We start from the raw sequence: 27,999 nt of genomic DNA, 5'->3' as shown, positions 1-27,999 counted from the left end.
GGCGCAAAGCGGCCTTGTGCCATCAAGGGTAGCGTTGTCCTCAGCTGGCTGGAAGGACTGCAAGACGGACGCCCCTCAGCAGGGAGCTCCAAAGCTGAGCCAGACACTGAAGGGGCAGGAACGAAGGGGCCGGGGTGGGGGTGGGCGAGATAGATGCGGGGGGGGGGCTTCTCCCGGGTCAGGCTACTTTCCCACCTTGCTACTTTCCCATCACCTGTTCGTTTCTTCCCCAACGTGGATGGCAGCAACACCATGCTGGCTGGGGATGATAGAAGCTGTAGTCCTATCTTGGGGAGGGCTGGCTTTGGAGATGGACACCAATGTATCGAATTGAGCCTGGAAAGCAATTGGCAAACCAGGGCAAATCTTCCGATATTGGGGGCAACAGGGTCTCGATACGCGTCTGCAGCCGAGCTGCTGCCTTTGGCGCTGGTGGAACTTTCCAGATGCTCGGGGGAACATCGGCTTCATCAAGTGTAACTCAAAAAAAACAAAAAAACAAAAACACCCCGCAACCCCCGTCAACCCATCGTATCAATGGGCCTAATTACTGCTACCGTGCGACACATCGCAATGTGAGGCTAAAAGAAGCAAAACCACAGCCATGGGAGGGAGACTCGGGGTTAAGGCACAGATAAAAATTGCTCCGGCAGGAAGAGGAATTACAAAAATACACCGTGCCCATATTCCTTCCGCCACAGGGTCAAATATAGACAGCAGATGAGTCAGCGTCCGTCCACAGGCAGATCCGGACGCCAAGAGAGGCCTTCAGAGGTGCTTTCGTCCACGGCCAGGTCCAGCAAGGCACATCCTGGGATCTGGGCTGCTGCCCTGGAAGGAGGTGGAGGTGGAGCAGGGGACGCTCGTCGTGTCTAGAGCTGGGGCAGGTCTCCATCATCATTGGGGCTCCCTGGGACTGGGGTTCTGGGAAGGGGTCAGGATCACTGACGGAGACCTCCTCAATCCCCAGAAGGCTCGGTGGGAGCTATGGTAGTGAAACGTTTGGCAAACTGGGTTTTTTCCCCTTTCCTTTTTAAATCATCCTGTGTAAACGTGCTCTCCTCCCCCTCTCCCCCTTCCCCCCAGGGCTGTTATCTCCCCCTGAAACTGCCATTTCCAATCAATAGCACCTTTCGAGGGGCAAATTGGGGGTTTGTTTGTTTTTAATGGGAACTGGTGAAAGGCACCAAATGACGGTGATCCACAGGAGGAGGAGGAGGAGAGTTACCGCGTCAAGCACAATTTTCTCTCTCTCCGCCGTCATGAAGCCAGCAGGGGAAAGGGAACGAGGCCAGCAGCCGCGATGCCGAGGCCCACGCCCGCGCCAGCCCTGCAGTTTCGTGGGCCCTTGGGCAAGACTCCCTCAGCAGCCCCCTCCCCCACCACCGTTGCCACCCGCTTTCTCATTATGGCTGCCGCCACAGGCCTGCTGGACAGGCCATTGGGCCGGGGGCCTCACCTGGGCCAGAGCGAGAGGCAGGTGGGCCGGCAGGTGCCAAGGCGGAAGAGGGGGAAGAGGAGCAGCAGCAGCTCCAGGGGGTGCTTGACCGTGGGGCGCTGCAGGCGCCTGGCCAGGCCGACCCTTGACACCAGCCCTGCCCCATGGCGCCACGCCGGTAGGTCGGCTGCCAAAGAGGCTCGTGGCGCAAAGTGCTGCGGCTGCCAAGCCCCCGGAGCCAGGCCAGCCCTCAGCCAGAGCCGCGTGCAAAGGAAGAGGAACGGCTGACTCTGCATGGGAACCGCCACTTCCCCTGAGAAGTCTGGTGGGGAAGAAGCAACGCTTTGCAGAAGTTCAAGTCGCAGAGTTTCGGACGGGGCCTCCTACGCCCCAGCCAGAGCGAGCTGCTCACCCCGTGAGCCTCTCCTCGCCCTTTCCTGGAACCTGGTTCCGTCCCGAGCATTTGTTCTCAAGAAGGGAAAACCCACCCAGGCCCCAGCCACTCATCCTGAGAAGCCGCACTGAAGGCACGGCAAGGTGGGGTGGGTGCAGAGGGCTCTTGGTGCCTTTGCTGCCATCCACCCTTCTGTCCTTAAGGAACTGAGCAAGGGCCAGAGCTTTAACAGACTGGGAAAGTTCCAGAAAAGGTGGAATGGGTGCAAAAGCCTTGAGAAACATGAAAATGTTGAAGGGAGATTTTGCAAAAGCTCAGAAGGGGGAACCATCTCTTCTGCGCTCAAGCACAGAGTTCCCTCAAATAATGTGGGGGAGCAGAGACAGGGAAGCACGGCAGACGGGAGGGTCTCCAAAAACAGAGCTGAAGATTTCCCCCATTAGGTGGGATGACACATGTGGCAGAGCTGCCTGATCCTTTGGTGAAAGTGGCTGCGGTTTTAAAAAATGTGCTACTACTGAGGAAGCCATATTTGCTTGGGGAGGGGGGGGGAGAAAGAAGGTTCTTAACGTCCCCCACCCTGTTATATTTTTCTGCTGAAGACCAACCCCTCCCTGCTGCTTTTCACCCACATTGGGGGGGGGGGGAATGATGAATACCCAAATCTATGTATCTATCCATCCTGTAGGAAGTATAAAAGCAGGCGCGGAGGACATGACGTCCAACAGAAAAACGGAGCAAGCAGAAAAAGTGAGTTTGCATTGTATGAAACAGGGCCCGGGGCCCAGCTGGAGATGTGATGGTAGAGAAGGGCTTCTCCTCCTCCTCCTCCTCCTCCCCAACCAGTCTGAAGGCAAAAAGGGTGGGCCTGATCCATCCCCTGAACCTCTGCACCCTTACGAGAGAGAGAGAGAGAGAGAGAGAGAGAGAGAGAGAGAGAGAGAGAGAGAGAGGGAGGGAGGGAGGGAGGGAGGGAGGGAGGGAGGGAGGGAGGCAGGCAGGCAGGCAGGCAGGCAGGCAGGCAGGCAGGCAGGCAGGATGTACCCGACCACCTCTTTGTAACGGCACTGACCACCGTTGGGGCCCCTGACACATCGCATATACTGTCTTCAAAGTGTTATATCCTGCTTGGTGTGGAAATCTATATCACTATGATTGTGATTCTAAGTTAATTTACTTTGGAGCAAGAAGCACTGAAGAGAGTGGGACTTCCTCCTGAGACAACCAAGATTAGACAAGGCCCATTGAAATGAATGAAGCTTTAGCCAGTCATGACTCACTTCACTCCAATTCATTTCAATGGGTCTATTCAAGGAAGGACTTTTGGGCATTGTCTCAAATATAGTACAAGTAAACAGGAAAGAAAAAGAAACAGAACAAAGGAGTTAACCTTGGTAGCGGAGCGGCGACCATGGATAGAGTTGCTAAATCTGTGGCCCTTACAGAGAAGCAGAGGAGGAGGAGGAAGAGCGCAGAAGCAGCCCCTGTAAGCTGTCAGGTGATAGTTTTGCATGACATGTATCGGCGTTCGCACATGCCAGCTGTGGCTTCCACCTTAACACGTGCCACATGCCATGGCTGCTGGTCAGGATGACTCTCGACAGCCTCCAGTATGGGAGACAGCCTCCCTCTGACTGCCCGTTGTCCTGGGACCCATGGGAGTGGGGAGGCGCTATCGCACTCATACCCTCCTTGTGGACTTCCCACTGCAGGAACAGAATGTCGCTATTTGTTTGTTTATTTATTTATTTATTACATTTTTATACCGCCCAATAGCCGAAGCTCTCTGGGCGGTTCACAAAAATTAAAACCACAATAAAACACCCAACAGGTTAAAACACAATTACGAAATACAGTATAAAAAGCGTTTGTTTATTTATAGCATTTGTATCCTGTTCCTCAACTAAAAACAAAAGCTCCCAGAGCAGCTTGCAATCAGACATATTTACAATTTAAAAAGACACAACACAAAAGGAAAAAGGGATGGTGAGGGAGGAGGAGAAAACAAGGCCACGTGCTGCCAGGGTGGATGGAATGCACTCATTTCCCTCTCGTCTCTGGGGGTGGGAGAGGGGCTGTCCAGCTGGAAAAGAATGCTGGACTAGACAGGCAGCTCAGGGGACCAGGGGGAAGGAGGGAGAGACCAGGCTTGCACGATCGTGAGGGGAAAGAAGCCGGGGAGTTGTGGAGGAGGTAAGAAGCCTCTCCTGCCATGCTCCACGCTGGTTTCAAGACGACAGGGCAACCCACACGGCATCGTGGGGATTACGCAAATGGGGGTCAAGCGAGGGGCGATCATCCCATGATCGTCCGAACGCGGCCAGAGTCAGCTGCGGCTGGACCAAGGAGGTGGTTGGATGGCACACATACCCCAGCGAGTCTACAACCCTTGGGATGGAGCCCAGCACTCCCCTCAATGTGCACCAGTGGGAAGAAAGGCCACGCCCCACACCCAGGAGGAGCGTGGCAAGGTGGCAACACTGCCGTCCGCTCCTGCCCTCAAGGGAGAGAGGGCGGCTGGGCGGCCACCGGGGCTGTGTCCTCCCTGGCGTGCACACAGGCCTCCGTGGCTACTAGGGCAGGGGAAATCACTACAAGCAGAATGAATTCTGTGATCTGATCAGCCGAGGTGACTTCTAGAGACCTGCAGGGCACCAGACCCCACCACCGGCCCACTGGAGAGCCTCTGCGGACTGCCCCTGCACGTCCAGCCCCACCTTCCTTTGCTATATTTTTTTAAATCAAGTTTCTAGTCCTTAGGGTTCTGCATTCAGTTCTTCTTCCAGGGTTTGCAGGACATGGCACACCCACGAGTTTCTCCCCCTGTATACACATAACGGGCCCCATCTTCCTCCATGGTGGAAAGAGAGGCGCACCCGACGCTTGTCACTGTCTCTGCGGGGCAGGGATGCCTTTTGTGTGAAGCACCCTGCGCACAATAGCCAGGCATGAGGTAAGGAATTTGCTAATGAGCCACTCACTGAGACACACGACTCATTCTGGCACGCACATCCTTCCGAGGCCGGCATGAGTCAAGCCGTGAGCCTCTGGGTTATGTCATCCCTTTGGGACCTTGCGCCATCCCCTTATCACCAGATACAACTCTAAACAACCCAAACTCTGCACCTGACGCCCTGCGCACCACAGAGCCAATTGCCTGAAGCTCTTCTGCTTCCAGTGCGTCCATGACCACCAGTGATTAGGAGCCCCTCTGAAAGGGGCGGGGGCGAGGGGATCTCGCTCTGCACATGGAGCTGGTGACCTACAGCCGGCTCGGTTCTTCTTCCTGGGCCCCCACTGGAGACGCGCTGCCAGGTCACCTCCGGCACTGTTCAACTCTCGGCTGGTGGGCCTAGAGCCTTCCAGATATTGGTGAACTACTGCTCCCATCACCCCTCGCCACTGGCCAGGGCTGATGGGAATTGGAATCCAGCCACATCTGGAGGTCCCCAGAGCTCTTGATGCGAGGGGGACAACCCAGGACTAGTGGCCGCTCGACCTCCGGAGAGGGTGGGGGAATGCGGCCGGCTGGGCGGGGGTGCTGCGGGGATCGGAAGCACGGAATCAGCCCAGAGGCAGGACCCAAGGGAGAAGACCGGCGGGGCCTCCTCCTGCTCCTCCTCCGGACACAGCCCTGCGCACCAGCTGGCCCGCTCCAAGAGCGCTGCACCCTGGCTGCCCGCTGCACTCTGTGACGGAGAGGCCTGGACCGGCCAGTTCCCAGCTCTCGCTCCAGGAGGGCTTTGCAGCTTCCAGGAATGCCCTGTCTTCTTACCAGCCAACCACACCCCGTTTTCTCTCACCTTTCTCTTATAGAAACTGCTGGAACCGACACTTATTAAGCGCTTTAGCTGATCTAAAGGAGGAAGAAGAAAAGAAGAAGAAGAAAAGAGGAAGAAAACCTTGCTGGACGTGGGAGCAGCTGGAGTGAAGGGAAAACAAAAGGCGCTGGGTCAAAAGCAGGTCCCATGGTCAGGGCCTGCCCCCTCCCCTCCCCTCCCCCCAGCCCCACACAGACACAGAAGTCCTTTGGCCCTTAAGACCGAGGCTTCTCCTTTTTCTCCTTTTTCTTTTTAGAAGAACAACAATCAGCCTGAGCACAAGGATGACGACGAAGGGACTCCTGCAGCTACGGGTAGATCTGAGCTATTTGCACTCGATCCACGTTGATTTCCACCTCCCAATTGTTTACCACCAGCAGCAGCAGCAACCAAGCGAATCCTGTCCCTGTGTGCAGCGCGCATGCACGCACACACTAAACCAGGGTGCAGAACCTCTTTCAGCCCGAGGGCCAAATTCCATTCTGGAGAACCTGGGCCGGGGGGGGGGGGGGACTGCTTTCCACTGGTGGGTGGGGCTGAAGGTGCGGGGCCAAAACACCAGCATCTTCTAACTGCAAGCTCTTCCTGCCAGTAATGGAGCAGCAGGGAGAGGGGGGCATGTGGGTGGGTGAGGAGGAGGAAACCGCACGCCAGCCAGGAAATCCCACAAGTTTTGGTGGTTGCCAGAAAGGGGCGGGGCCAGGGAGAAAGCGTGGCTCTCTGGGGAACCCTGGCAGCTAGGATTGGGACCCCAGGCCTAATGTTCTGCACCCCTGCCCGAAATTATACTGCTGAAATGAAGACACATCGGGGAAACTGGGAGTGGGGGTGGGGTGCACAGAAGAACCGCCTGGTGGCTCCAAGGACAGTGGGGCGGTGAATCCGCTGCAGGTGTTATTATTATTATTATTTATTTATATAGCACCATCAATGTACATGGTGCTGTACAGATTACACAGTTGAAACCAACCAGCCCACACAGCAGGGAGCTTCTTTAGGGTTCTGCCTGGTTCCAATTGAAACCCGGAGCAGATTCACTGCCCCACTGACTTTGGAAGCACCAGCCTCCACTGTTTCATTCCGTTGTGCTTACTGGGCTCAGTATCCCTTACACCCAAAGTGTGTGTTTTCGGCATGAGGCTCCAGTTGGTGGATCTTGGTAAAAACACGCACACCAAGGAAGGCAGATCCCATGAGCCCAGCACCTCCCTGCCCCTGGTTTAGGGCTCATGCCACTAGGGAATTAAGGCCACACACGCACACCGCCTGAGCAGAGGGCCCTGGGGAGAGAAGGAGGCAGCTCTGCAGGAGACGCCCTGCTATTAGTTAGAGGGAGGAAACCTCCTTCAGCTGGCCGGCTGCAGGCTGCAATTAAAGTGCCATAAGTGGGCAAAGGCCCACGCCAAGCATGTCTCACTGCCCTGTGAGACAGCAAAACATCCTGGGCCGTTGCCTCCCAGGTGCTCATCGAGGGCCTACCAAGACGGGCCCTGGCCCCTCTGACATGTCTCTGGCCGGCCAGCGCTGACCACTCTGCTAAGCGGGGGAGAGGCCCCCTCTTTGGTACATTTCTCAGCTTGCCCTGTTCTTGCCTTGAAGTGCCACCACCATCACTGAACATTTGAAGGGGGAGCGGTCCCCACGCCCTGTGGCCCCGCCCGTGTCCTCCGGAAACAGCCACAAGGGAGTGTGAATGGAGCTGGACATGAATACAACTGTGCATGGCACCCCTGTGTGTGCTCCATACCCCTGACCATGCAGGGGTCTCCCTTGTGTGCAGAGTTGCACATGGAACCTTCGGCTGGACACGCGGAAGGCTGGAACAGGGACAGGGGAATCATCCTATGCCCTGCAATCCGTCAGTCATTGCCCAAAGGCTTACAGTCTAAGAAGGCACAACATGGGAGGAAAAACAGAGGGGGAGGGAAGAGGAAAACGAAAGATAGAAAGTGCTCCGGAAAGAGCAGTTTACATAAGAAGAGATTGTTTTAAATGCTGAGGTGCCCAGGAATGGCTCACTTTAAAAGGATATCAAAGTATTAATGGGTCCCTTGAGAATCATGTGCATGAGCACATGCTCGCACACACCCCTCAGGTGTTCTACTAAAGGGTAGGAGAGATAAATGGCAAGGAAATCTCCTGAGACAAAGATGAAAAATGGACCAAGGGAATAAAACAGGAGGTGACGCTCACTAACAGATCTCTTAAAAAAAAAAAACCTATTATTATTATGATTATGATTATCTGATCGAGGCGGGGAACAACAGCAAATATGAAATACATAAAACTGAATTAAAACATAATATACATTGTTAAAACATCCTAAAAAGGTTCTAAAAACATCTTAAAATTCCACTGGATAGGCCTGCCGGAAGAGATCAGTCTTAATTGCTTTCTTAAATGCTAAACTTCCGGCAGGCCATTCCACAGTCTGGGAGCAGCAGAAGAGAAGGTCCTCTGGGTAACAGTTGTCAATCTAGTTGTTGCTGACTGAAGTAAATTCTTCCCAGAAGACCCGAGTGTGCGGAGCGGATGATGGTACGGGAGAAGGTGATCCCACAGGTAGCCTGGACCCAAACCATGTAGGGCTTTAAAGGTGATAACCAACACTTTGTACTTCGTCCGGAAACTAATCGGCAGCTAGTGAAGAGATTTTAAAACTGGTGTAATGTGGTCACCCCTAGGTGTACCGGTGACCAGCCTGGCTGCCATATTTTGAACTAGTTGAAGTTTCCGGACTAGGCACAAAGGTAGTCCTATGTAGGGCGCATTGCAGAAGTTGCCCCAAAACAAACCCCACTCACACCCCCATTAATTTCCTCGGACTTGTTATGCTGACCCCTCCAGAGTGACCAGGGCATCCCTGGCTATCTTCCAGCCACAGGGCAAAGAGTGGCCAACCTGCATCCACCCACCCAAAAGCAGCTCTACTTCCACAATCCAGACAACAGCATGTTACAGAGTGTGTACCGTGCATTGCTAGAGACAGCTCAAGCAGGTCAGCCAAGCCACAGGCAGAAGCCAGAGGGGGACGGAGGGACGGGCGCAGCATCCCTGCCTGCGCCCCGTTCCAAAGCAAACTGAGGGTGGAGGGGCACCGTTCCTAACCATCCAACCATCAGCCAACGCTCTGATAACTCCGTAGGAGGGGGGGAGGGGGGGTTCTAATCAGCTGGTATTTGAGCGTGCTCAAACACACTTCACAAACTGTACAAGAGCAGAGTACCGGACTACGACCGAGGAAATCTGGGCTCAAATCCAGCACAGTCACAAAGCTCCCAGGATGGCGGTGGCCCAGCCAGCCTCCCCGACCTCCAAAGGTTGTTCAGGAGGTTAAAAGCGCGCGCGCGCGCGTTCTGCCCGGAGCACCTTAGGAGTAGCGGATTTACAGCGACCAAGGACCTCTTACCCCACGGCTGCAAATCGAGGCTGGCTGGCGAGTGCTGGGAGAATGGCACGCGCCGCCGCCCGCCCTGGCGCTCAGCCCGGCCGGCCGGACGCCCCCCGCCCCGCCCCGCCCCCTCCTTACCCCGCGGGGCAGCGACGATCCTGGGCGTCGCCCTGGGAGACTCGGCGCCGATGGGCCGCGGCGGCAGCAGCTGTCCGGCGCACAGCGCGAGCAGCAGCAGGTGGGTGGCGCGGCGTTCCTGGGGCCCCATCTCGCCCGCGGCCACTCTGCGCCCCGACTGCGCCGGGAGCCCTGGGCGCGCGCGCCTCCCAGCCGGGCAGAAGTAGGCGGGTGGGGCGGGGCCGGCGGGGGCGGGGCCTTGACGCGCCGCGCTCAGCAGGTGCGCGAGTGCCCGGGGCCGGCGCGCCCCGCTTGGAACCCGCGGCCGCGCCTGGCGGCTCTGCGACGTTTTCCAGGGCCCGAAGAAGGCTGACGGAGCCCCCAGGCAAGAGGATGTGATAAAAAGACGCGGGGAGTGGAAGGACCAGGGGAAGAATCAAGCAGAAGTCAGCTAGGCTTTTCATTTCCTTTGAGGGAGTGCCTACTTCACACCAGCAGTTTAAATCTGGAGGAAGAGCTGCGCTGGCTGAAAGCTTGCAGGGCAGCATCCTTTTTAAAAGGGGGCAATTAGAAGGCCTTGACCCAACACACGGAGCCTGGGGCAAACGACAGACCCTTGCAGTGGAGGGTTTCGTGGCCTGGGGCTTCAGAGGCTGCCGCCATCCTTCCACACAAAGATCCCTGCTCCAACGGATTTTGATTCTAGATCCAGAAGTGGGGGTATTTGTGTGGAAGGGTGGTGGCGGCCTCCGAAGGCCCAGGCCCAGGATCCCTCCACTGCAAGGGTCTGACTTTTGCCCCAGGCTACCTTTGGTCGATCATGGCGCTCTAGTTAAACATTTTTTAAAAGCTTGCTCCCTGCCCCCTTTCCATGGTATAAATTAGAGGAAGGTGGTTTTGTTGCTGTTTTTGAACAACTGGGAGTCCGAAACCCGTTGCCGATCAACTACAGATCAACCAGAGATCCAGATCCGCCTTCTGCTGCCCCTAATTTAAACAGCAAGCCTTCTTTGCAGGATTGCTTGCCTTTCTAACACTAAAGGTTGCATTTCAGCTTGGTTAAGGCCCAATGTATTTTATAAGTGGAATCTCTGTGATCAGAAATGTGCCACGAAGGTCAAGGGAGCTCCCAGATAATTACGCACAAAACTGCAATCAGGCCCCCAAACTATAGTTTTGAAAACTATTACTGGTTGGTTTAACTTGGATCCAACCCAATCACCCCCGCCTTCCTCTGCCTTGTAAGCTGCTCTGAACAACGGGCATATAAAAATGGTTAAATAAATTCGCTGGTGTGGTCCCATGCTGTGATGTTTCTCTTGTAGATTTCTGCTTGATAAGAATCAATTCAGAGCTGCCAGGAAGAAAAAGTTGGCAACCCTGGCCAGGGTTTCAGAGCCTTTAAGGAGATTAAGAGGAAATTGAACAGATCAACCAGGGATGACCATCTGTCAACCATCTGTAAGGTATGCTTTAGGGTGGATTCCTGCATTGAGCAGGGGGTTGGACTCGATGGCCTTGTAGGTCCCTTCCAGCTCTGCTATTTTATGATTCTGTGATTCCATGCCTTGGATTTCTGATGAAAATAAGCATTCAGATGTCATAAAAGTTAAAGGGTTGGAGAAAGAGGTCTGCAGAAAGAGGCCTTGCTTTTGGGCAGGGGAGAGGAGGTTGTGGGCTCCACACCTACACAGTTACAGCCATCCGCAAATCCAGGGCCTTCCAGGTGGTTTGGAATACAACTCCCATCATTCCCAACCAGCACAGATGATGTGAGCTGAAGTCCAGCACGTCTGGACACACACAGTTTGAGGAAAGATGCATTGTCTTGCAATATTGTTTGAAAGTCTTATTATTGATGGAGCCTTCTGGGCTGAGGAGGAGGAAACTCTTCTTTAACCGAAGCGACAGAGCAGGTGTGTGAGAGCGAAGGACTCGCTATGAGTCAGCCCCGGGGGCTTTTGTGGCGGAATGGGTGGGCAGCATCACCCGTAGATTCCACTTCCTGAGCTTTTTCCGGAAATGAGCTGCGAATGCGAAATTCATAATACTTTCGTTCCTGCCCTGCCCCCATTAATTCCATCTTATCTTTTGCTTATGAATTCTGGCCCGGCTCTACCATTAGGCTGAGGGAGGGGGCTGCCTCAGGGAGCAGGCGCTGGGGAGGGGGGCGGTGGAGTGGTGGTGGACGCGCCTCCTCCGCCACCCGTGTTGAAGTAAGTTTCAGCCGCCCATCTGATCGGCTTCTGTACATGGCGCTGGGGGCGGGGAGATGGGCCATCGTCCTTTGCCTCAGTCAGCAGCATGTTTTGGACTGACCCTGGCTCTTTAGGGGAAGAGCTCAGAGGTTTTCACATGCACGTGGCTTGCTCACAGTTGCCCTGCACCATTGATCCTTCCGGTGCATGACTGGTTTGGCTCAATAACCAGAAGCCAGGATGCTCCGTCCCATCCTGTACGAGCATGCTGTTCGGCAGAAGGCATCTAAGGGCGCATTCCCAGGCATGGCTAGATGGGAAAAATGTCCCCCAGCCAATTTTTCGGTCTCAACGGGCACGGCCTTGCGTCCTTAATCATGCGCAGGGTGGAGAGGTTTTTGTAACATCTGTTCTATCTGCATTGTGTGGGTTGTTGGGGGGGGGCGCTTTCATTCCATTGTCCAATTGTTGACAGAAATGGTCCCCCCCCCCGCAATTTCCTAAATTTGAGCAAATTTGCACTTGTGAAAATGCACAAACCCCCACCCTGCGCACATTTTCTTGCTTTAGTTTATAGGGGAAATGGGCGTTTTCAGCTGGTGGTTTGTTTTGTTTTTATTTTTTCTATGACTAAATTGGCCTAAAATTTGAGAAAGTAAGGAACAAAGCAAAACAAACTGCCACTTCCTCCCAGGCTCCCTGCGACTTGGTCCCCGGGGCTCTGCCACGGAATCCACGGTCGGATTCATAGAAATCTGAACTCATCCAATTCCGTCGGGGACTTCTCCACCGTCGTCCCACGTTGTTTGGGAACAAGCCCCACAGCACTCCGAATGCGTTTGTGCAGCTGCCCCACTCCAGGGGCCCTGGCAGGAAGCGGATGCCTTTCGCCCGGCCCGCGTCCATCCCTGTGTCCTGCACTCCATGACCCCCAGCTGAAGGACGGGTCCCTCTGACGATCCGTGGGAGGCCTGCTCTCGTGTCATTTCTAAGAATTCTGCTGTCACCCTTGACGTTGGCTGTGAACCCCAGGGGTGCAACGCTGGCCTGTGATGGGAGGCAAGAACTGACCTCCTGCACCACGGATCTGCCCCAAAGCTTCCCAGGCCAGGACACGTCATTGCTCAGAATGGGCCGGCCTTCACTATTCTCCTGAAAGGGGATGAAATTCTACAGAGCGATCAACACCCTTAATTGCTAGAGCCAGCCCTGATGAGAACAGATCCAGTGCTCAGAGTTTCCACCCACTGCAGCTGGGGTAGGGCTGGGTCAAATGATGAGAGCGAGAGCGAGAAATGCAGCCAAAGGAGGAATTCCTACTGATCCTGGCAGTGCTGGGTGGAAGAAGCCTCGCCTCACTGTCTATTACCAATATAGAGGAAACAGTTGCTCTTTCAGAAATGTGAACAAGGTCATCACGGCATCTGGTGCACCCATCCATGCGCCCTCTCTGGCTCAAGTCTCCCAATGACCCTTAAGGTTACAGGCTTGCTTTCCGAATGACAGCACAAGGCAAAATTACATGTTATGTTCAATGCATGTGCATATGCAATGTGCCCATTGAGAGAAAGAGAGAGAGCGCTGCTGGGACGGGCGGGGGGGGCGGGGGCGGGGAGTGATCCGATTCAGCACTGTGACTTGGGGAAGGAGAGTTCTTTCCCTCTGACTCAAAGTACTGCTGAACCTTATTAAATTCATACCCTGCCCTTTTTCCTCTTCCAAAGAACCCGAGGCAGATTACACAGTCTTTCTCTCCAGAGTGCAGGACACGAACTAATGGGCTCAAGTGACAGGAAGCCAGATTCCGGCTGGAAGTCAGGAAAAACATCCTGATTGTTAGAGCAGTACGACAATGGAACCCATGACCTAGGGAGGTGGTGGCCTCTCCCACACTAGAGGCCTTCAAGAGGCAGCTGGACATCCATCTGTCAGGGATGCTTTAAGGTGGATTCCTGCATTGAGCAGGGGTTGGACTCGGTGGCCTTAGAGGCCCCCTTCCCACTCTACTATTCTATGATTCTATGATTTCATCCTTACAATAACCCTGCGAGGTAGGTTATAACAGCTGAGAGTCAGTGATTGGCCCAAAGTTACCCAGTAAGCTTCACAGCCAAGTGGGACCTGAACCTGGGTCGCCTGAACTCCAGTCCAACCCTCTAACCACTACACCATCTTGGCTCATGTTCTGCTTGCGGGCTTCCCATTGGGACACCCAGTTGGCAGTGGAGTCTGGTGGCTCCGAGGTCCGTGGGGCAGAGGATACGCTCCAGAGTTCAGTCCGCTCTGCACCTTTGACGGCTCCTTTAGTGTTCTGACTGAAAACGGGACTGGATTCGCCACTCCGCTGACCTCAGAGTCACCAGCCTCCAGTGCTGGTTGGCCACCATAGGCACAGCTGGGCCTTCCACCTGACCCAGCCAGGCTCTTCTTCTGCTCTCACGAGAAAACTAGGCCTTGCTGTGACAGGAGAGCCAGAAGGCCTGAGGCTCGCAGGTAGGGAGGCTGGAGTTCAGGCATGGGCAGCAGGCAGGCTTTGTGGTGTCCTGTCCCCGCCCCCCCCCCCCCCCCGCCCACATGCTTACCTTAGGCTGTGAGTTGCCACCTGGACAGAACAACAAGGCGAAGCAAGAAAGGCAGGATTGCAGAAGCCTTGTTTTTTTTATCTCGGCCATTAGTCAGTGCTGCCGGAGGCGCAAAACCTCCATGGAACAAACCCATAAAGGCACATGGTGGAAACTTTTATCTGCCGTGACAATGAATGGTGGGGAGGGTGGAAAACCAGCACAAAAAGACAGGGGACAGAATAATCCAGGGCTGGGGAAGTTTCGCCGGTAAGGCTGACTGAGCGCTTTCGTTGCGTTTGCTCTGCATGCAAAAGGAGCCCGGTTCAGTCTCCTGCCTCCAAGCACACGTTTCAGGAATTTCAGACTCCGGACTTAAATCGTCTTACTCTTTGGATCCACCTTCCCCAACTCCGTGCCCCCAGGTGCTTTGAACTTCAGCTCCCATGAGCTCCAACTGGTACAGCCAATAGTCAGGAATCCTGGGAGCTGGAGTCCAAAGTATCTGGAGGGCACCAGAGCCGGCCCTCAGTTCAGCCTCTGCCCCGCACCGGCACAGGGGCTGGTTTCTTAAGGGGGGGGGGGCGGGCAGGGGAGAGGTTTCACTTGTGCGACCTGCAATCATTCACGGGAAATGAGACTCACCCCGACGTATTTGCACAGGGCTTGTGGTTAAGAGCTTAGCACCTGAATGCTTCAGGGCTTGCATATATTTTTTTAAGAAAATCATTTGCTTTTACCCCTGGAGAGGAATTTGCCTTTGTTTAAACTCTAACACTGACTCCAGTTGTCCTTCAGGTGTGTCTTCAGGAACTGGGTGCGAGATTTACAATGTCCCACTGGCCCTCCTGCCCAGCTCTTTCTAAACTTCACCCAAGGCAGGGTTTTAAAATCCTGATCATGCTTTTGCTCCACCAAGCTACAGACCTGTCGTAAAAAAATTTTTTTGCTGCTAAACCCTTGCAAACTTCATTTGATAACTTTCTAAGAATGCGGACTACTTTTTCCATTATTTCCTCCACCTTAAAGCATAAACGTTCAGCTCTACCATGCCCCCACCCCCACCCCACCCAGAAGCCATGAATAATGCAACTGGCAGGATTCAGGAGCAGCAGCTGGAGATGGCTCCGTTCAACATACGAAGTCCCCCACCCCCTTCTCTAGTTTACATGCAAAAAAGCCAGCAATCCTTAACCCTTACCTGGTCTTGCTACACCACCATTTTTTTTCATTTATTTTACAAAAACTGTATTTTCTGTGTAACCATCATGTGCAAGAGCGTGCACGGACACTCGCAACCCCCTTCTCTTGCCCCTGGGCTTCTGCTCCCCTCCTCCTCTTCCCCTGGCTGGGGTGGGGGGTGCAGAGTGGTGCGGGCAGCAGGTGGCAAGCAAATGGGCAGCCATGGGGGGCCCTGAAGGCGCCTGGGCCCAAGCCTCCTCCTCCTCCTCTCCCCACCTACAAACCAACTGCTGGGCAAGCTGTCACCTGAACAAGGGCACCCCAAAGGGAAGGCAGGGATCTCTGTGGCATGTCACTCGCCCCCCCTCTTTTAAAAACAGGTTGCAGGGTTTAACTGCCTGCCTCCCCAAAAGTACTTGTTCCTGCTAATGCTGCAGTTCCAAGTCAGGAGGCTGGGGGGTGGGGGGGGAAGAGAGATCAGAAAACTCCTACCCCACTCTCAGGCCTGCCCCAGGGATTCTTTAACCCCCTAAATGCTCCTTCTTTGCAGTTGTGTCCTAGCAGCCGGATGGGACGTTTTTAATCCCTCCACCTAAACTATGTGGAAAGGGCGCCCCCTGCTGCCTGAAACATCTGGGGACCTGCTTTCGCCCCCCACCCCCACCCCAAGGCTCCCTGCCTCAAAATCTCCATAACAGCAACATCAGCAGTGAAAAGGCCGGGCACTTTGGGGAGGGCAGATTTATTGAAACGGTCAGCGAGTCCAATGAACGCAGCAGCAGCACCTCGGGGAGCAGCAGGAAACCAACCAGGGCCAGGGAAGGCGCTTTAGGACACGGCAGGAGGCCAGGCTTCTTGGCAAGCGCTTCAGGCCAGCTCATCATCTCCAGAGGGGTGTCTCGACGGGCCCCACCTGCCTGCCTGCTCGGTGGAGGAGGAGGCTGCCTTCTGACCAAACAGGCAGCCCAAGGCCAGGAGTGCCTTCCTCCTCGTGGCCCTTGAGCCGCTGTCCTCGGACGTGGAATGATCCTGAGCTGCTCCAGGCGTGGAGGGTAGATCCAAGGGCAGGTCCGGCGGCGTGGGGGACGGGAACCACGCAAGACGGCCTCCCTCATGGGGAGAGGCGCTAGGGGGCTCCTCCGGCGAAGATGAGCTCCAGGGCGGCCTGGATGTCTCCCCCCGTGGCCTGCAGCGCCCGGAGGCTGAGCTCGTCGTCGTGGATGCCCATGTCACGCAGCTGCTGTAGCTGTGGCTGCCATTGGCTCTGCAAGGGGAGGGGGAGGGAGGCATGATGCCAGTGCCTGCCCAGCCGGGCCGCCCTGGGGTTGGGGCCCCTGGGGGCAAGAGGCCTGGATCCAAAACCCTGCTCAGCCAGGCCGCTGATTCACCTGTGCCTGAGGCATCGGCCTGGCCTGCATGCTACAGCTGGGACAGACCCACGGGGGTGGGGTGGGGTGGGGTGGGGACTGACTGACTGACCTGTAGGCTGGGCTGGCCAGAGGCCTGCAGGGCGTGCTGTAAGGCCTGGCTGAAGAGATCGTTGGTGATGGGTGTTCCCGACTGGACACTGGACGACATGGGGGACGTGCCAGACGAATGCCCCTGGAAGGAGAGAAGGGGACGTGGTGGCCAATGGGGACAGCACATGGAAGCCGGCCGGCCGGCCGCTCACTCGGAGGCATTTTCTCAGCCAGCTCGGAGGGAGCAGCGAGGAGGACGCTGGCATGCTGCGGCACCTTCACGGGGAGGCCCTGCCAAAAGCGGGGCCAGGCATCGCACAGACCTCCCCTGAGCCATGGCGGCTATGCAGGGCAGGAAGCCTTCGCCCTTGCGGGCCTCTGCGAGCGCGTGAGCCGGCCGAGAGATTGTGCTTGCACGTGACGGGCAACGCAGCGCCTGCGCAAACAGCGCCACCGGCAAGGAAAGCGGCCTAACCTGGCGGCGGGGGACTTGTTGCCCCCCCCCCCAATGTTGCTGGGACTCCAGCTCCCATCAGCCAAGGAGTTGTAGCCCAGCATCACCTAGAGGGAGGGGGCGGGCTCTCCCCACTCCCAGCCTAGCCCAGCCAGCGAGGCCCCTTCGGGAAGCGTGGGGCAACATCCCAACATCGCTGGGTCTTTCAGCGGAAGGGATGTGCTCCGACAGGAAGCCAGTCGCAGGCGGTTCCCCAGGCCTCCCCTGCTCTGCCTGGGCTGTTGGGAGCATGTGTCTCTGGGCTGATTTGCAGGCTCCCGGCCACCTGCAGCTCACAGGCGGAAGTGAGGCAGGTCCGCATGATCCCCCCCCACCCCGCTGTGCCCCCATCGAAGCCCCTGCGTCGCCTTTACCTGGGTCCCGGGGGTGGGAGTGTGGGAGCTGCTCTCAGGGGTGCTGGCCAGGGCCAGGGCGGTTGCCAGCTCGCTCTGCGTGATGGGCCGTGGTCCGGCTGCCCCGGTGTAGCCCAGGGATGCTGGGCGGGAGCCCGAGGTGCTGCTGGAAGGGGTGGTCCGGGTGCTCTGCTGGGGGAAGGGAAGGAGACCGTCTCAGCACCACTCGCTCGCGCAAAAGCGGTTCAGCACTGCGGAACAGCCCAACTGAAGCCCTCCCCAAATCCTCCTCCCCAAAGGATGTTTTGCATGGGGGTTTCAGGCAGGATTCTTGCCTCGCCCTGCCTGGAGGTGCCACCGGGGACCCTCGGCAGGCCAAGCAGGGCAATGCCACTGAGCCAATGCCCCTCTTCACCAGGACAGAAAAGAAAAGGTCCTCCTGACAAAAGGCTGAAACAACCGGCATCAGACTTCTGCTTCCGACTTGACACACAAACACACACACACCAACTCTGGGGTCTTTTGGCGTTACCTGATGGAAATCGTCTTCATCGTCGGAGAGTCCTTCAAAGAGGAAGCCGCCTGGCCGAGAGAAGAGATTGCAGTGAAGCACAATCCATCCCTGCCTGCCTGCCAGGCCCTTTCCCAGGACACTCAACCTGTTCCCTCTGGGTTTCCCCCTCCACAGTATTCTTTGGACACGGAGTGTGGTCAGTTCTCACTGGGCTTTTTCGGGGCGTGGGGGTGGAATTCCCCAGTAAGGCACCCTCTCTCCCTAAAGCTTATTTGAACTTCTGCAATCCCAGGGGTTCCCACAAGCCCGCTGAAAAACCCCTCTTGTCTCTCAATAGCTCTGCTCCGGCTACACAGCATAATCCGTGAGCCCAGCGTCGCTGGATACAGCCAGGGCAGGCTGCTGGCTCCTTCCTTCCAGATGTTTTGGGTTACAATTCCTGGTCTTTGGCCAGGCTGGCTGGGACTAAGAAGCATTCTGGTCCAAAACATCCGGAGAGCACCCCTGGCGACAAGATAACCATGCGAATGCTACCAGCGGCAATGGGGGCAGCAGCTGCGGTCCCTCTGCAGCCCCTTCGGCCCTGAGCTTGGAGCGCATCACTCACCCGGCATGTCCCGGTAGGAGCTGGAAGCCATGCCACGCGAGGAGGTCTCCCCCGTAGGCAAAGGCGTGCTCCCGGCCACGGAGTGCAGGACCAGGACAATGGCGTTCACCAAGGCGGGATGGGTCGGGATGAGCCTAGGAAAAGAGGGCGAGAACAGGTAAGCTGCGGGTGGGGGGCGACGACTGGGGAGTCACGGGATGGCAGAGTTGGAAGGGCCTTCAAAGATCATCCAGTCCATGCCCCTGCCAGTGCAGGATGTCCGTGACTAGGGCCACCCCCAGCCTCCATTTAAAAACCTCCTGCTGATTGGGGAAGCGCGCTTCCCTGCTGAACAGCTCGTACAGGCGCGGGGGGGGGGGGGGGGGCTTCCTAACATCTAGTCACACAAGTTTTGTTCCGTTCCAATCCAAGTTCATCAGTTTAAATAGTCTGGTTGAAACAAAAAGTGGAGGGTGGTGGAAGGGCTCCGCACGGTTTGGGGGCATTTCTCCTGCAGAAACAGGCACCAGCTGCAATCCACGTCCTGAGTGTCTTTAATCTCTTTTCCGCTGGAGAGGGCAGAGGCGGGGATCTTGAGAAGTGAGGCTGGGAATTAGGTCCACTGATCAGACAGTGATTTAAAGGCAGAGGAACGAAGAAAGCTGCCTTCGACTGGGGCCAGATGGACCCTTGGTCCATCTAGCTCAGTTCTGCTGGCACTGACTGGCAGCAGCCGGGGCTCTCCAGGGCTTCAGGCAGGAGCCTTTCCCAGCCCTCCCTGGAGATGGTGCCAGGGGTTGAGCCGGAGAACTTCTGCACGCAAAGCAGGGTCTCGATCCCACGGCGCACCGTCCCCTCCCACACGTTGGCAACTTTTCTGTTAACACCCAGAGAGCAACTTACAAATGCAAAACATTGCTCCAGAGGACAGGATCGGAACCCAGTTCTGCCTAAAAGGGAGCTTAATTCTCAGGGCCAATCAGAGCCAATATCTACCAGCTAGATGAGAAACGTTTGGACGTCCCGCCAGAGCGGTACATCTGCATTGGCCAAGGAAACGCCCGCCCTCGCTGCAAGCGTGAGTGCGTGTGCGTGTGTGAGAGAGAGAGGCGGAGTTCAGGCGACAGCTAATCAATGGGGTGGGTGGGGGGGTGGGAATAGGAACAGAATGGGAAACAACCGTTGATCAGTGTGCCGTCCGAACTCAGCCAACCAGACAGACAGACAGACACTCTGGGTGACATCTGGACTCCGGTCGATGCAATTCCACAAACTTACGTGTCCAACATGGCCGGGTCGGCAAAGACAGAGAACAGGTCCTTATCTTGCAAGACACCTGTCAGACACAGAAACTGCTGTCACCAAGGAGGGACATCTAACATCCACCAAGACATAAGGAATGCATGAAGCACCAATCGGTTCTTATGGGCAAAGAAGACGATGCATGACGATGCCCAGTTAATTACTGGTTTTACTCTCAGCTCATGCTGGTAGTGGTTTTATCTTGTTTTTATCTGACTTGTATTTTATTATTATAAGCACCGCCACAACAGGCAGTATCCACTAATTGTCCTATGTAGAGTAGACCCACCGAAATGGTTGTTAAACAATTTTACTGACTTGACTTACAACTAACTTATGTACCATTTATTTTATTGGTTTCTACTCTACGTAGGACTAACATTGGATACTACCCCTTGTATTTTATATTTCCAGTGATGATGGGAGTCATAGTCCAACGGGCATGCGGAGACCCACGTGTTGGGAAAAGCTTCAGGGAAAGGCGGAGGGGAAGGGCTTTGGGCGAGAGGAGCAGCCAGCCTCACCCAGGGGAGCCCCCGGCTCCATCCGGGGGACGACAGGCGCAAGGGAAAGGCAGGGCAGGAGCGCCCGCGGCTCTACTCACCCAGAGCAATGGGGTCGTTGCTAAGGCCGGGGGTTGCAACGAGGATCTGGTCCAGGGACTCCTTATTTCCCAGCATCTTGAAGACCTGAGTGGAGAAGCGGGGGAGAGAGAGAAGATCGCAAGGGCCACGCCAACCCACAGGGGCCCATCAGGGATCCCTGGCGGTCCGTGCTGACGCTTCCCAGGGAGGGGGGGGGAGGAAGGGCAGGGGGAGGGGCCGTGCCGTTCGCCCTCACCGAATCCCTGAAGACGGGGCTGCTATGCAGGGCGGTGTGCAGGACCCGGAACTCTCGGACCGCCGCGACTTTATCCACCGGCTCTGGGGACAGGAGAAGCAAGTGAGCGGCCGTCCCCTGGGGCCCCTCTGGGTTCCGGCAGCGTTCAAGAGCAGCTCAGGGCGGCCTCCCTCCAAATGGGCCGGACTGCAGCTCCCGGGGCCTTGGGCCGAAAGCTGCACCTGCGAGGCCAATCCCCACCAGTGGCATTTGAAACTGGAGGCAGATTCAGAAAAGTCCCAGTTTTTAATTGGAAAAAAAAACACAAGCACCAGACTTTTATTATGGCTGCAGATGGTTTTCGAAAGTGTAAAAACCACATGTGGTGGAATCGCCAAAGAACGGCCTTGTTGCTTTTCGTGTAACGGGAAGCAGCCACTAAAGATCTGGCCAGGAGGGAGGCAGCTATGCTGGGTTGGGGGTAGGCTGGGTGCCCCCGCCCCAAAACCAGGCCCTCGAGAGGAGGCAGATGGGCAGAGACAGAGGGAGTGTCGCCGCCGTTTTCGCAGGATCTGCTCCTTTCTCCCCTCCCCTCCACCAAAGCCCCGCTGCGTGACACCAGTCCCGCCCACGTGAGGTTCATAGCAGCAGATTCACTGCTGCCCCTACCTGGCTTCTGTTCCGGCTCAGGCCAGGACTTGCGGAGGACGTGGACCGTGGAGCCAGACTGGATCCCGTAGAACTCAAGCGTCTGGTCGTCTCGCAACTTGCGGCCACAGTAGATCAGGTCTGGAAGAGAACGCAGACTTGTAATGGAGCACAATGCGAGGGTCAAGGCTGGCCGCGCAAGGCTGCCGGAGAGAGCCATGGCTGTTTCAGAAGGCCGCCGCCTCAACTCTCCCGTGGAACTTGCTTTCCCGCCATGGGCTGAAAGCCACAGGCGCCGTGCAAGTTCCCAGCCGTAAGGGGGGGTGTCTAGGGCTCCATGGCAGCAGAGGAGCCCCCGCTTTGCATGCAGGAGGTCCCAGGTTCGGTCTCCGGCAGCATCTGGTTATGACCTATAAAGCTCTCTATGGCTCGGGTTCAGGTTATTTAAAAGAATGTCTTCTCCCTGATGAGCCTGCCCGTGCTTTGAGGTCTTCTGGAGAAGCCCTTCTTTCAGTCCCGCCATCTTCTTCACAGGCGCACATGGGAGAGGGCCTTCTCGGTGGCTGCTTCAGTGCTCTGGAACTCTCTTCCCGGGGATGCTAAGCTGGCTCCCTCCTTGATGGGCTTTCGGAAGCAGGCTAAAACTTTTTTGTTCCAGCAGGCCTTTGGAGAATAATCTGGCCCTCCATCTATGTTAATGTCTTATAATTTTGTGTATTTTAAACGTTTATGGTTTTGTCCCCCCCCCCCCCCAAATGTACATTTTAAACTTTGTAAGGCTGCCTTGAGGCCCAGCATTGGGCAAAAGGCGGGATACAAATAAATATAATAATAATAATCTCCTGCTAGAAGGAGGCGAGGGAAAAGGTCGATGCGCGAGAACGGGAGAGAGCCGCTGCCAATCAGAGGATTCAGACCTGCGGGATCAGCTTTGCTTTTCACTAGGAACCTGTGGTCTACCCACTGGAGGCAGGTTCAACACAGTGGCTCGGGGTGGTGGACACAGAATCCAGGGACAAAAGTGCCTCTGGGCATGTGTTTGGCTCAGAATTTGTTTTCTGCACTAGAACCGGAGCTTGTCCACAGATCGTTCTGGAATAATTAATCTACTGATGTAATAGCTGCCCCCCACGGCACGGGACACAAGCGGCTGCTGCACACGGTGCCTCAGGCGGGACTGAAGCTGACTCCCCCCGCATCTTTGGAGACAGGATTTCTTGGGCGCGCCCTGCGGCGACCTTTCGAGAGGGCCTGGACCGGAAACGTAGCCAGCTCACAGCCAGCTGGGCAACGGGCCGGACCGGGCCCCTGAGCTGCTTATAGGAAGACGTGCTGCAGCGTTTAAAATCTCAGCTCACCAATGAGTTCCGGGTCGGGGACCGATTCCTGCAGCTTCCCCGTGATGAGCTGCTTCAGGTAGGAGATGCTGCAGCCGCCCAGCGGACATTCTCCCAGCTCGGTCTCCGGCAGCCGCAGGATGGACTTGGGGGCCAGGGGCTGGTCTGCCAGCTTCACCGCGATGTAGCACTCGGAGAGGGACATGGCGCCCGTTTCCCTGGGAGGACTCGATTCAGCGAGGCCCCACTCGGCGCTCCAAGAGGGATCTGCAGGACCAGCCAATGGGGAGCGTCAGCAGCCGAGCCTGGCTCTTGCCAGATCGGGCCCAGCGCCCGGCTTCCTGCAAGGGCCGACCGGACATCCCCAGTAGCTCACAAGCAGGGCATGAAGGCCCAGGAGCCCTCAGCCCATGGCTGCTGCTCAGAAGGCAGCAGCAGCAGCAGCAACAGCCCCTGCGCAATGCCTCTGGGCCCAGGAGGCAGCACAGAGGCAGAGAGAGAGAAGCAGGCAGCCATGCGGCCATCCCGGACCCCCATCTGCCCAGACACGGTGGGGGAAGGAGGAGAAGGAGGGAGAGGGGAAAGATAGAGGGGGAGGGGGAGAAGGGGAGAGATATAGGAGGGAGAAGGAGGGAGGGGAAGAGATAGAGGGGATGGGGAGAGAAGGAGGGAGGGGGGAGAGATAGAAAAGGGAGAAGGAGGGAGGGGAAGAGATAGAGGGAGAAGGAGAGACAGAGGGGGTTGGAGGAGGGGGCACAGCCGCAAAGCCACCGGGAGGCTCTGGGGCCACTGCGGGCGCAGAGCAGCCCTCGAAGGAAAGCTTCACAGCGTGTGTCCCCCTCACTCCCGGGGTTTCAGGCCGGGGCACCTCCACCTCCACCGCCCCCACCGCCCCTTAGGAGCGGCATCCCGCTTTCAGAATGGGGCAGCCGAGGGCGGGGGCGCACGAAGGCCAGGGGGAAACACGCACACGCCCCCCGCCCCACCCAGGAAAAGATCGGAGGGAGGGGTGAAGACGCGGGGAGCGCCTGCGGGGGCTCAGGGCCATGCTGGGTTCCGCGGGGGGCGTGAAGACCCCGTGTGTGGGGGAGGGGAGGGGGTCCGCGCCCCTGCCTTGGAGGACGGGGGAGGTCAAAACGCAGCCAACGAAACGGGGAGGGGGCTATCCCACCCCATGGCCTCGTACTCCGCGGCTCTGCCCACTAGGCCACGCCGCCTCCTTCCCTTCTGAGGCCTCTCCGGGACACAGGAGCACCTATTTGGAGGAGGAGGCTCCCAAGACCCCCCCTCGCCCCCAGTTCTTCCACCCCCACCCCCCGCACCCTACCTGGATGTTTACGAGCGAGCGCCTCGTCTAGGCGGAAGCGCTTGCCTGAGCCCGCGCGAGGCATGCCGGGCGTTGTAGTGCTGCAGGAGCGAGGCCCGGCGTGCTGTACCGCGTGGCCGCAGAGAAGGCGAAAGAGACGTTGACGCCGCAGGAGGCGGAGGAGGAGGAGCAGCAGCGCCAGAAGCCCCGCCTCCAAGGCTGCCGCAGGGGATCCCGGGAACTGCAGTTCTCGAGCAAGCGCGGGGTGGGGGGACGTCGGCGCGCGCTGTGACGTCAGCGAACGAGGCGTCCGCACCAATCAGAAGCGGCGGCGGCGGGAGGCGGCCAATAGGCGCGCGGGCGCGGCTCGTTTAAGAAGGGCGCGGCCGGCCGGGCGGGTGAGTAGGGGGCGGTTGGGCTGCGCGTGAGGTGAGTGCGGCGGGGTCTCCCCGTCAGGCAAGCAGGGGGCGCCGAGGGCGCCGAGGGCGCCGAGGGCGGGGTCCGGCTGCAGCCCCGGGCGCGGGGCGGGATTCGGGTGCGTGGCGGGAGTTGGATGCCGGCAGCCAGCCTCCCTTCCTCCGTCGCGGGGGCGCCCCGAGCGCGCTTCCGTGGAGCCGCCCTGGCGTCGCATCGAGGCTGCTGCGCATTTGCTGCCCTGGAGCCGGGGCGCGATTCTGCGCGCGCTGCGCAAGGCCCAGGGGAAACCGCGCGGGTCCCGGCGCTGCTGTGGGGCGCGGCAGGGTCCTCCCCCGTCTGCACATGCGCAGGATCGGGCCTTCGCTTCCCCCCCCGCCCGAGGACGGACTCTCACGTGTTTTGCATTTGCGTGTTTGTCCTGCGCTGCTTTACAGACACGACCCGCTTGTCTTGCCAGGACTTTGCTTAAAGCAGCTTATGCAAACACGAGCAGGGGAGCCCTGGCGCCCTGCGCCGAGGTGGCCTTGAGTACCGAGAACCCTTCCACCCCGTGTTTCGTGTGTATTTCATCGTTGTTTTTAACCAAGACTTTATCTATCCGTTCCTATCCTTCTTAGCTGCGGGGAGTCCCACTTCCTCGGTGGACAGTTTGGGTGCAAATTGAGTGACTCACTAAATAAAGGTGGTCTAGAAACTGGCAGCTAAGCAAGCAATTGCTCTCCCTGAAACAGGCCCCGCCCGGCCCTCTGTGTAACTGCCTGCACCCTCTTGCCTTTCCTGCAGATTGACTCAAGATGGCTGACGAAGAGATTGCCGCTCTGGTGGTGGACAACGGCTCTGGCATGTGCAAAGCGGGCTTTGCGGGAGACGACGCCCCCCGAGCCGTGTTCCCCTCCATCGTGGGGCGGCCCAGGCATCAGGGCGTCATGGTGGGGATGGGGCAGAAGGACAGCTACGTGGGAGACGAGGCCCAGAGCAAGAGAGGCATCCTGACCCTAAAGTACCCCATCGAACACGGCATCGTCACCAACTGGGATGACATGGAGAAGATCTGGCACCACACCTTCTACAACGAGTTGCGGGTGGCCCCAGAGGAGCACCCGGTCTTGCTCACCGAAGCCCCCCTGAACCCGAAAGCCAACCGGGAGAAGATGACCCAGATCATGTTCGAGACCTTCAACACGCCGGCCATGTACGTGGCCATCCAGGCGGTGCTGTCCCTGTACGCCTCTGGCCGCACCACCGGGATCGTCATGGACTCCGGGGACGGCGTGACCCACACGGTGCCCATCTACGAGGGCTACGCCCTGCCCCATGCCATCCTGCGCCTGGACCTGGCTGGCCGTGACCTGACTGACTACCTGATGAAGATCCTCACGGAGAGAGGCTACAGCTTCACCACCACGGCCGAGAGGGAGATCGTGCGAGACGTCAAGGAGAAGCTCTGCTACGTCGCCCTGGACTTCGAGCAGGAGATGGCCACGGCCGCCTCGTCCTCCTCCCTGGAGAAGAGCTACGAGCTGCCCGACGGGCAAGTGATCACCATCGGCAACGAGCGCTTCCGGTGCCCCGAGGCCCTCTTCCAGCCCTCCTTCCTGGGCATGGAGTCGTGCGGCATCCATGAGACCACCTTCAACTCCATCATGAAGTGTGATGTGGACATCCGCAAAGACCTCTACGCCAACACGGTGCTGTCAGGGGGCAGCACCATGTACCCCGGCATTGCCGACCGGATGCAGAAGGAGATCACGGCCCTGGCCCCCAGCACCATGAAGATCAAGATCATCGCCCCGCCGGAGCGCAAGTACTCGGTGTGGATCGGGGGCTCCATCCTGGCTTCTCTCTCCACCTTCCAGCAGATGTGGATCAGCAAGCAGGAGTACGATGAGTCTGGACCGTCCATCGTCCACCGCAAATGCTTTTGAGGGTCTAGGTCGCTGACCTCTTTTGCTGGTGTCCATCGACACCTTTTGCTTCGTTTTTATCTAAATTCTGCCCTCTTGCAAAATCTCTACTATTTACCCGTTTTTTGAGCCCTCTGCCTGTCTATGCAATACCTGGCCATTGTATTCTAAGGCCTGTTAATGTCTTCACTTACCATGAATCGAGTTGGCTTCCTTTATTGTTGCCTTGTGATTGCGTCTTTATTCTAAGCTTAGTGCCTGAGGGTCTAGCATTACCTTCCAAGATTGGAATAGTGGCTTTCTGAACCTCATTACTATAGAGTTCTGTACTGAAAGAGCAAATAAAGTGCTGCTGCTAACAAAGTGCAAACGTGTCGTGCCTTTCTTGTTGCAAAACAGTTGCTTGCAAACTCTCCTTGGAAGTAAAAGCTTATCGGCGATGCATAACCCCAGCCGCTGCTCTTCTCATGGACTGGAACCTTGAGCTGTTCAGTCAGGACAGCCAAAAGGAAGGCTTGTCTATTCCAATATGGCAGTCTTCCCTACTGTGTTGGACTTCAATGGTCAGGAATGCTGGGAGTTGTAGTCCAAAATGTCTGGAGAACATCAGGTGGAGAAGGGCTGCCCTAGTGGACATCCAGAAGGCAACGGCTGTTGTGTCAGAGAAGCTTGAGAAACTTTTACATAGCAGTTACGTTTGCAGCTACAACCAGGTCTGTCATATGCCCATCTCTTGGCTTACTGCAAACAGCCCGTGGTTAACCAACGCTGCATCCCCAGGTTGCATATCTCAATGGGACTTTGGCCCAGAAGAGGACGCTCGTTCCCGCTCACCTTTTCACCAAGTTGTTTGTGAAGCGCGGGGGGGGGGAGGGAGGGTGGTTTGTGGCGTGCAGATCAGGCCTCCGTCTCACGTTTGCAGCATGTATTGGTGTAAATATTCAATTAATTGTTACTGTTTTGAATTTTATTATCTTCCTTAGTGGGTAGTTGAAAACCACTATTCTGAATAATGATTTTTATAGGGTAGGGTAGGGGGCACTGGGCATGAGATTGTGGAACCAAGGGGGCGGTTACCTGAAAAAGTTTGGGAACCACTGAGTTAGATGTACACATTTACTGGTATCAGATGGATGCAGGAATCCATCTTAAAGCATCCCTGACAGATGGTTGTCCAGCTGCCTCTTGAAGGCCTCTAGTGTGGGAGAGCCCACAACCTCCCTAGGTAACTGATTCCATGTTGTACTGCTCTAACAGTCGGGAAGTTTTTCCTGATGTCCAGCTGGAATCTGGCTTCCTTTAACTTGAGCCCGTTATTCCGTGTCCTGCACTCTGGGAGGATCGAGAAGAGATCCTGGCCCTCCTCTGTGTGACAACCTTTTAAGTATTTGAAGAGTGCTATCATGTCTCCCCTCAGTCTTCTCTTCTCCAGGCTCAACATGCCCAGTTCTTTCAGTCTCTCTTCATAGGGCTTTGTTTCCAGACTCCTGATCATCCTGGTTGCCCTCCTCTGAACACGCTCCAGCTTGTCTGCATCCTTCTTGAATTGTGGAGCCCAGAACTGGAACTCCAAGTTCCTTTGCCTGGAGATTGACCATGGAACATGACGCAGTGCCAGTGCTGAGTTTCTGAGGGCCCATGTACCGAACTCCCTTAGTGGGGGCCCTCTGCCATTGAGTCCACCTTCTTACCAGCATTATCACCAGCTCCTCCTCCTCCTCGCTGCCACCTGCTCGCTTGCCAAACAGACAGCCAATG

General features: G+C 56.7%; 3 protein-coding genes across 6 annotated transcripts in view; 1 reads left to right on the top strand and 2 right to left on the bottom strand.

Annotated features, from left to right (window-relative positions):
- The window catches only part of SEMA7A (semaphorin 7A (JohnMiltonHagen blood group)), a 40,846-nt gene extending 31,022 nt beyond the window's left edge, over nt 1-9,824 (bottom strand). The window contains exons 1-2 of the mRNA XM_063142606.1: nt 9,776-9,824; nt 9,183-9,530 (exon numbers count right to left, since the gene is read on the bottom strand). Coding sequence (XP_062998676.1) covers nt 9,183-9,530; nt 9,776-9,824 — 397 coding nt within the window. The remainder of the gene's footprint in view (nt 1-9,182; nt 9,531-9,775) is intronic.
- A 6,004-nt stretch (nt 9,825-15,828) lies between these two features.
- Nucleotides 15,829-24,055, bottom strand: UBL7 (ubiquitin like 7). Of its 2 annotated transcripts, none has more exons than XM_063142407.1 (11): nt 23,942-24,055; nt 22,636-22,881; nt 21,299-21,418; nt 20,651-20,733; nt 20,415-20,499; nt 19,787-19,844; nt 18,530-18,663; nt 17,941-17,990; nt 17,430-17,600; nt 16,582-16,704; nt 15,829-16,366 (listed from the first exon to the last, which is right to left on the bottom strand). In XM_063142407.1, the coding sequence occupies exons 1-11, from the start codon at nt 24,003-24,005 to the stop codon at nt 16,229-16,231; spliced, it is 1,272 nt and encodes a 423-aa protein (XP_062998477.1). In that variant the 5' UTR covers nt 24,006-24,055; the 3' UTR covers nt 15,829-16,228. The 2 variants fall into 2 exon arrangements, with proteins under 2 accessions (XP_062998477.1, XP_062998478.1); XM_063142408.1 differs by having other exon boundaries at nt 17,430-17,597.
- Nucleotides 24,056-24,266: 211 nt separating this feature from the next.
- LOC134409607 (actin, cytoplasmic type 5) lies at nt 24,267-26,611 on the top strand. Of its 3 annotated transcripts, none has more exons than XM_063142410.1 (2): nt 24,267-24,318; nt 25,121-26,611. In XM_063142410.1, the coding sequence occupies exon 2, from the start codon at nt 25,132-25,134 to the stop codon at nt 26,260-26,262; it is 1,131 nt and encodes a 376-aa protein (XP_062998480.1). In that variant the 5' UTR covers nt 24,267-24,318; nt 25,121-25,131; the 3' UTR covers nt 26,263-26,611. The 3 variants fall into 3 exon arrangements, with proteins under 3 accessions (XP_062998480.1, XP_062998479.1, XP_062998482.1); XM_063142409.1 differs by having other exon boundaries at nt 24,315-24,349; XM_063142412.1 differs by lacking the exon at nt 24,267-24,318 and adding an exon at nt 24,990-25,019.
- Nucleotides 26,612-27,999: the final 1,388 nt, after the last annotated feature.

This window comes from Elgaria multicarinata, chromosome 16, assembly GCF_023053635.1.
Source record: "Elgaria multicarinata webbii isolate HBS135686 ecotype San Diego chromosome 16, rElgMul1.1.pri, whole genome shotgun sequence".
Lineage (NCBI taxonomy): Eukaryota > Metazoa > Chordata > Lepidosauria > Squamata > Anguidae > Elgaria > Elgaria multicarinata.
This window is presented reverse-complemented; position numbering and strand designations above follow the sequence as displayed.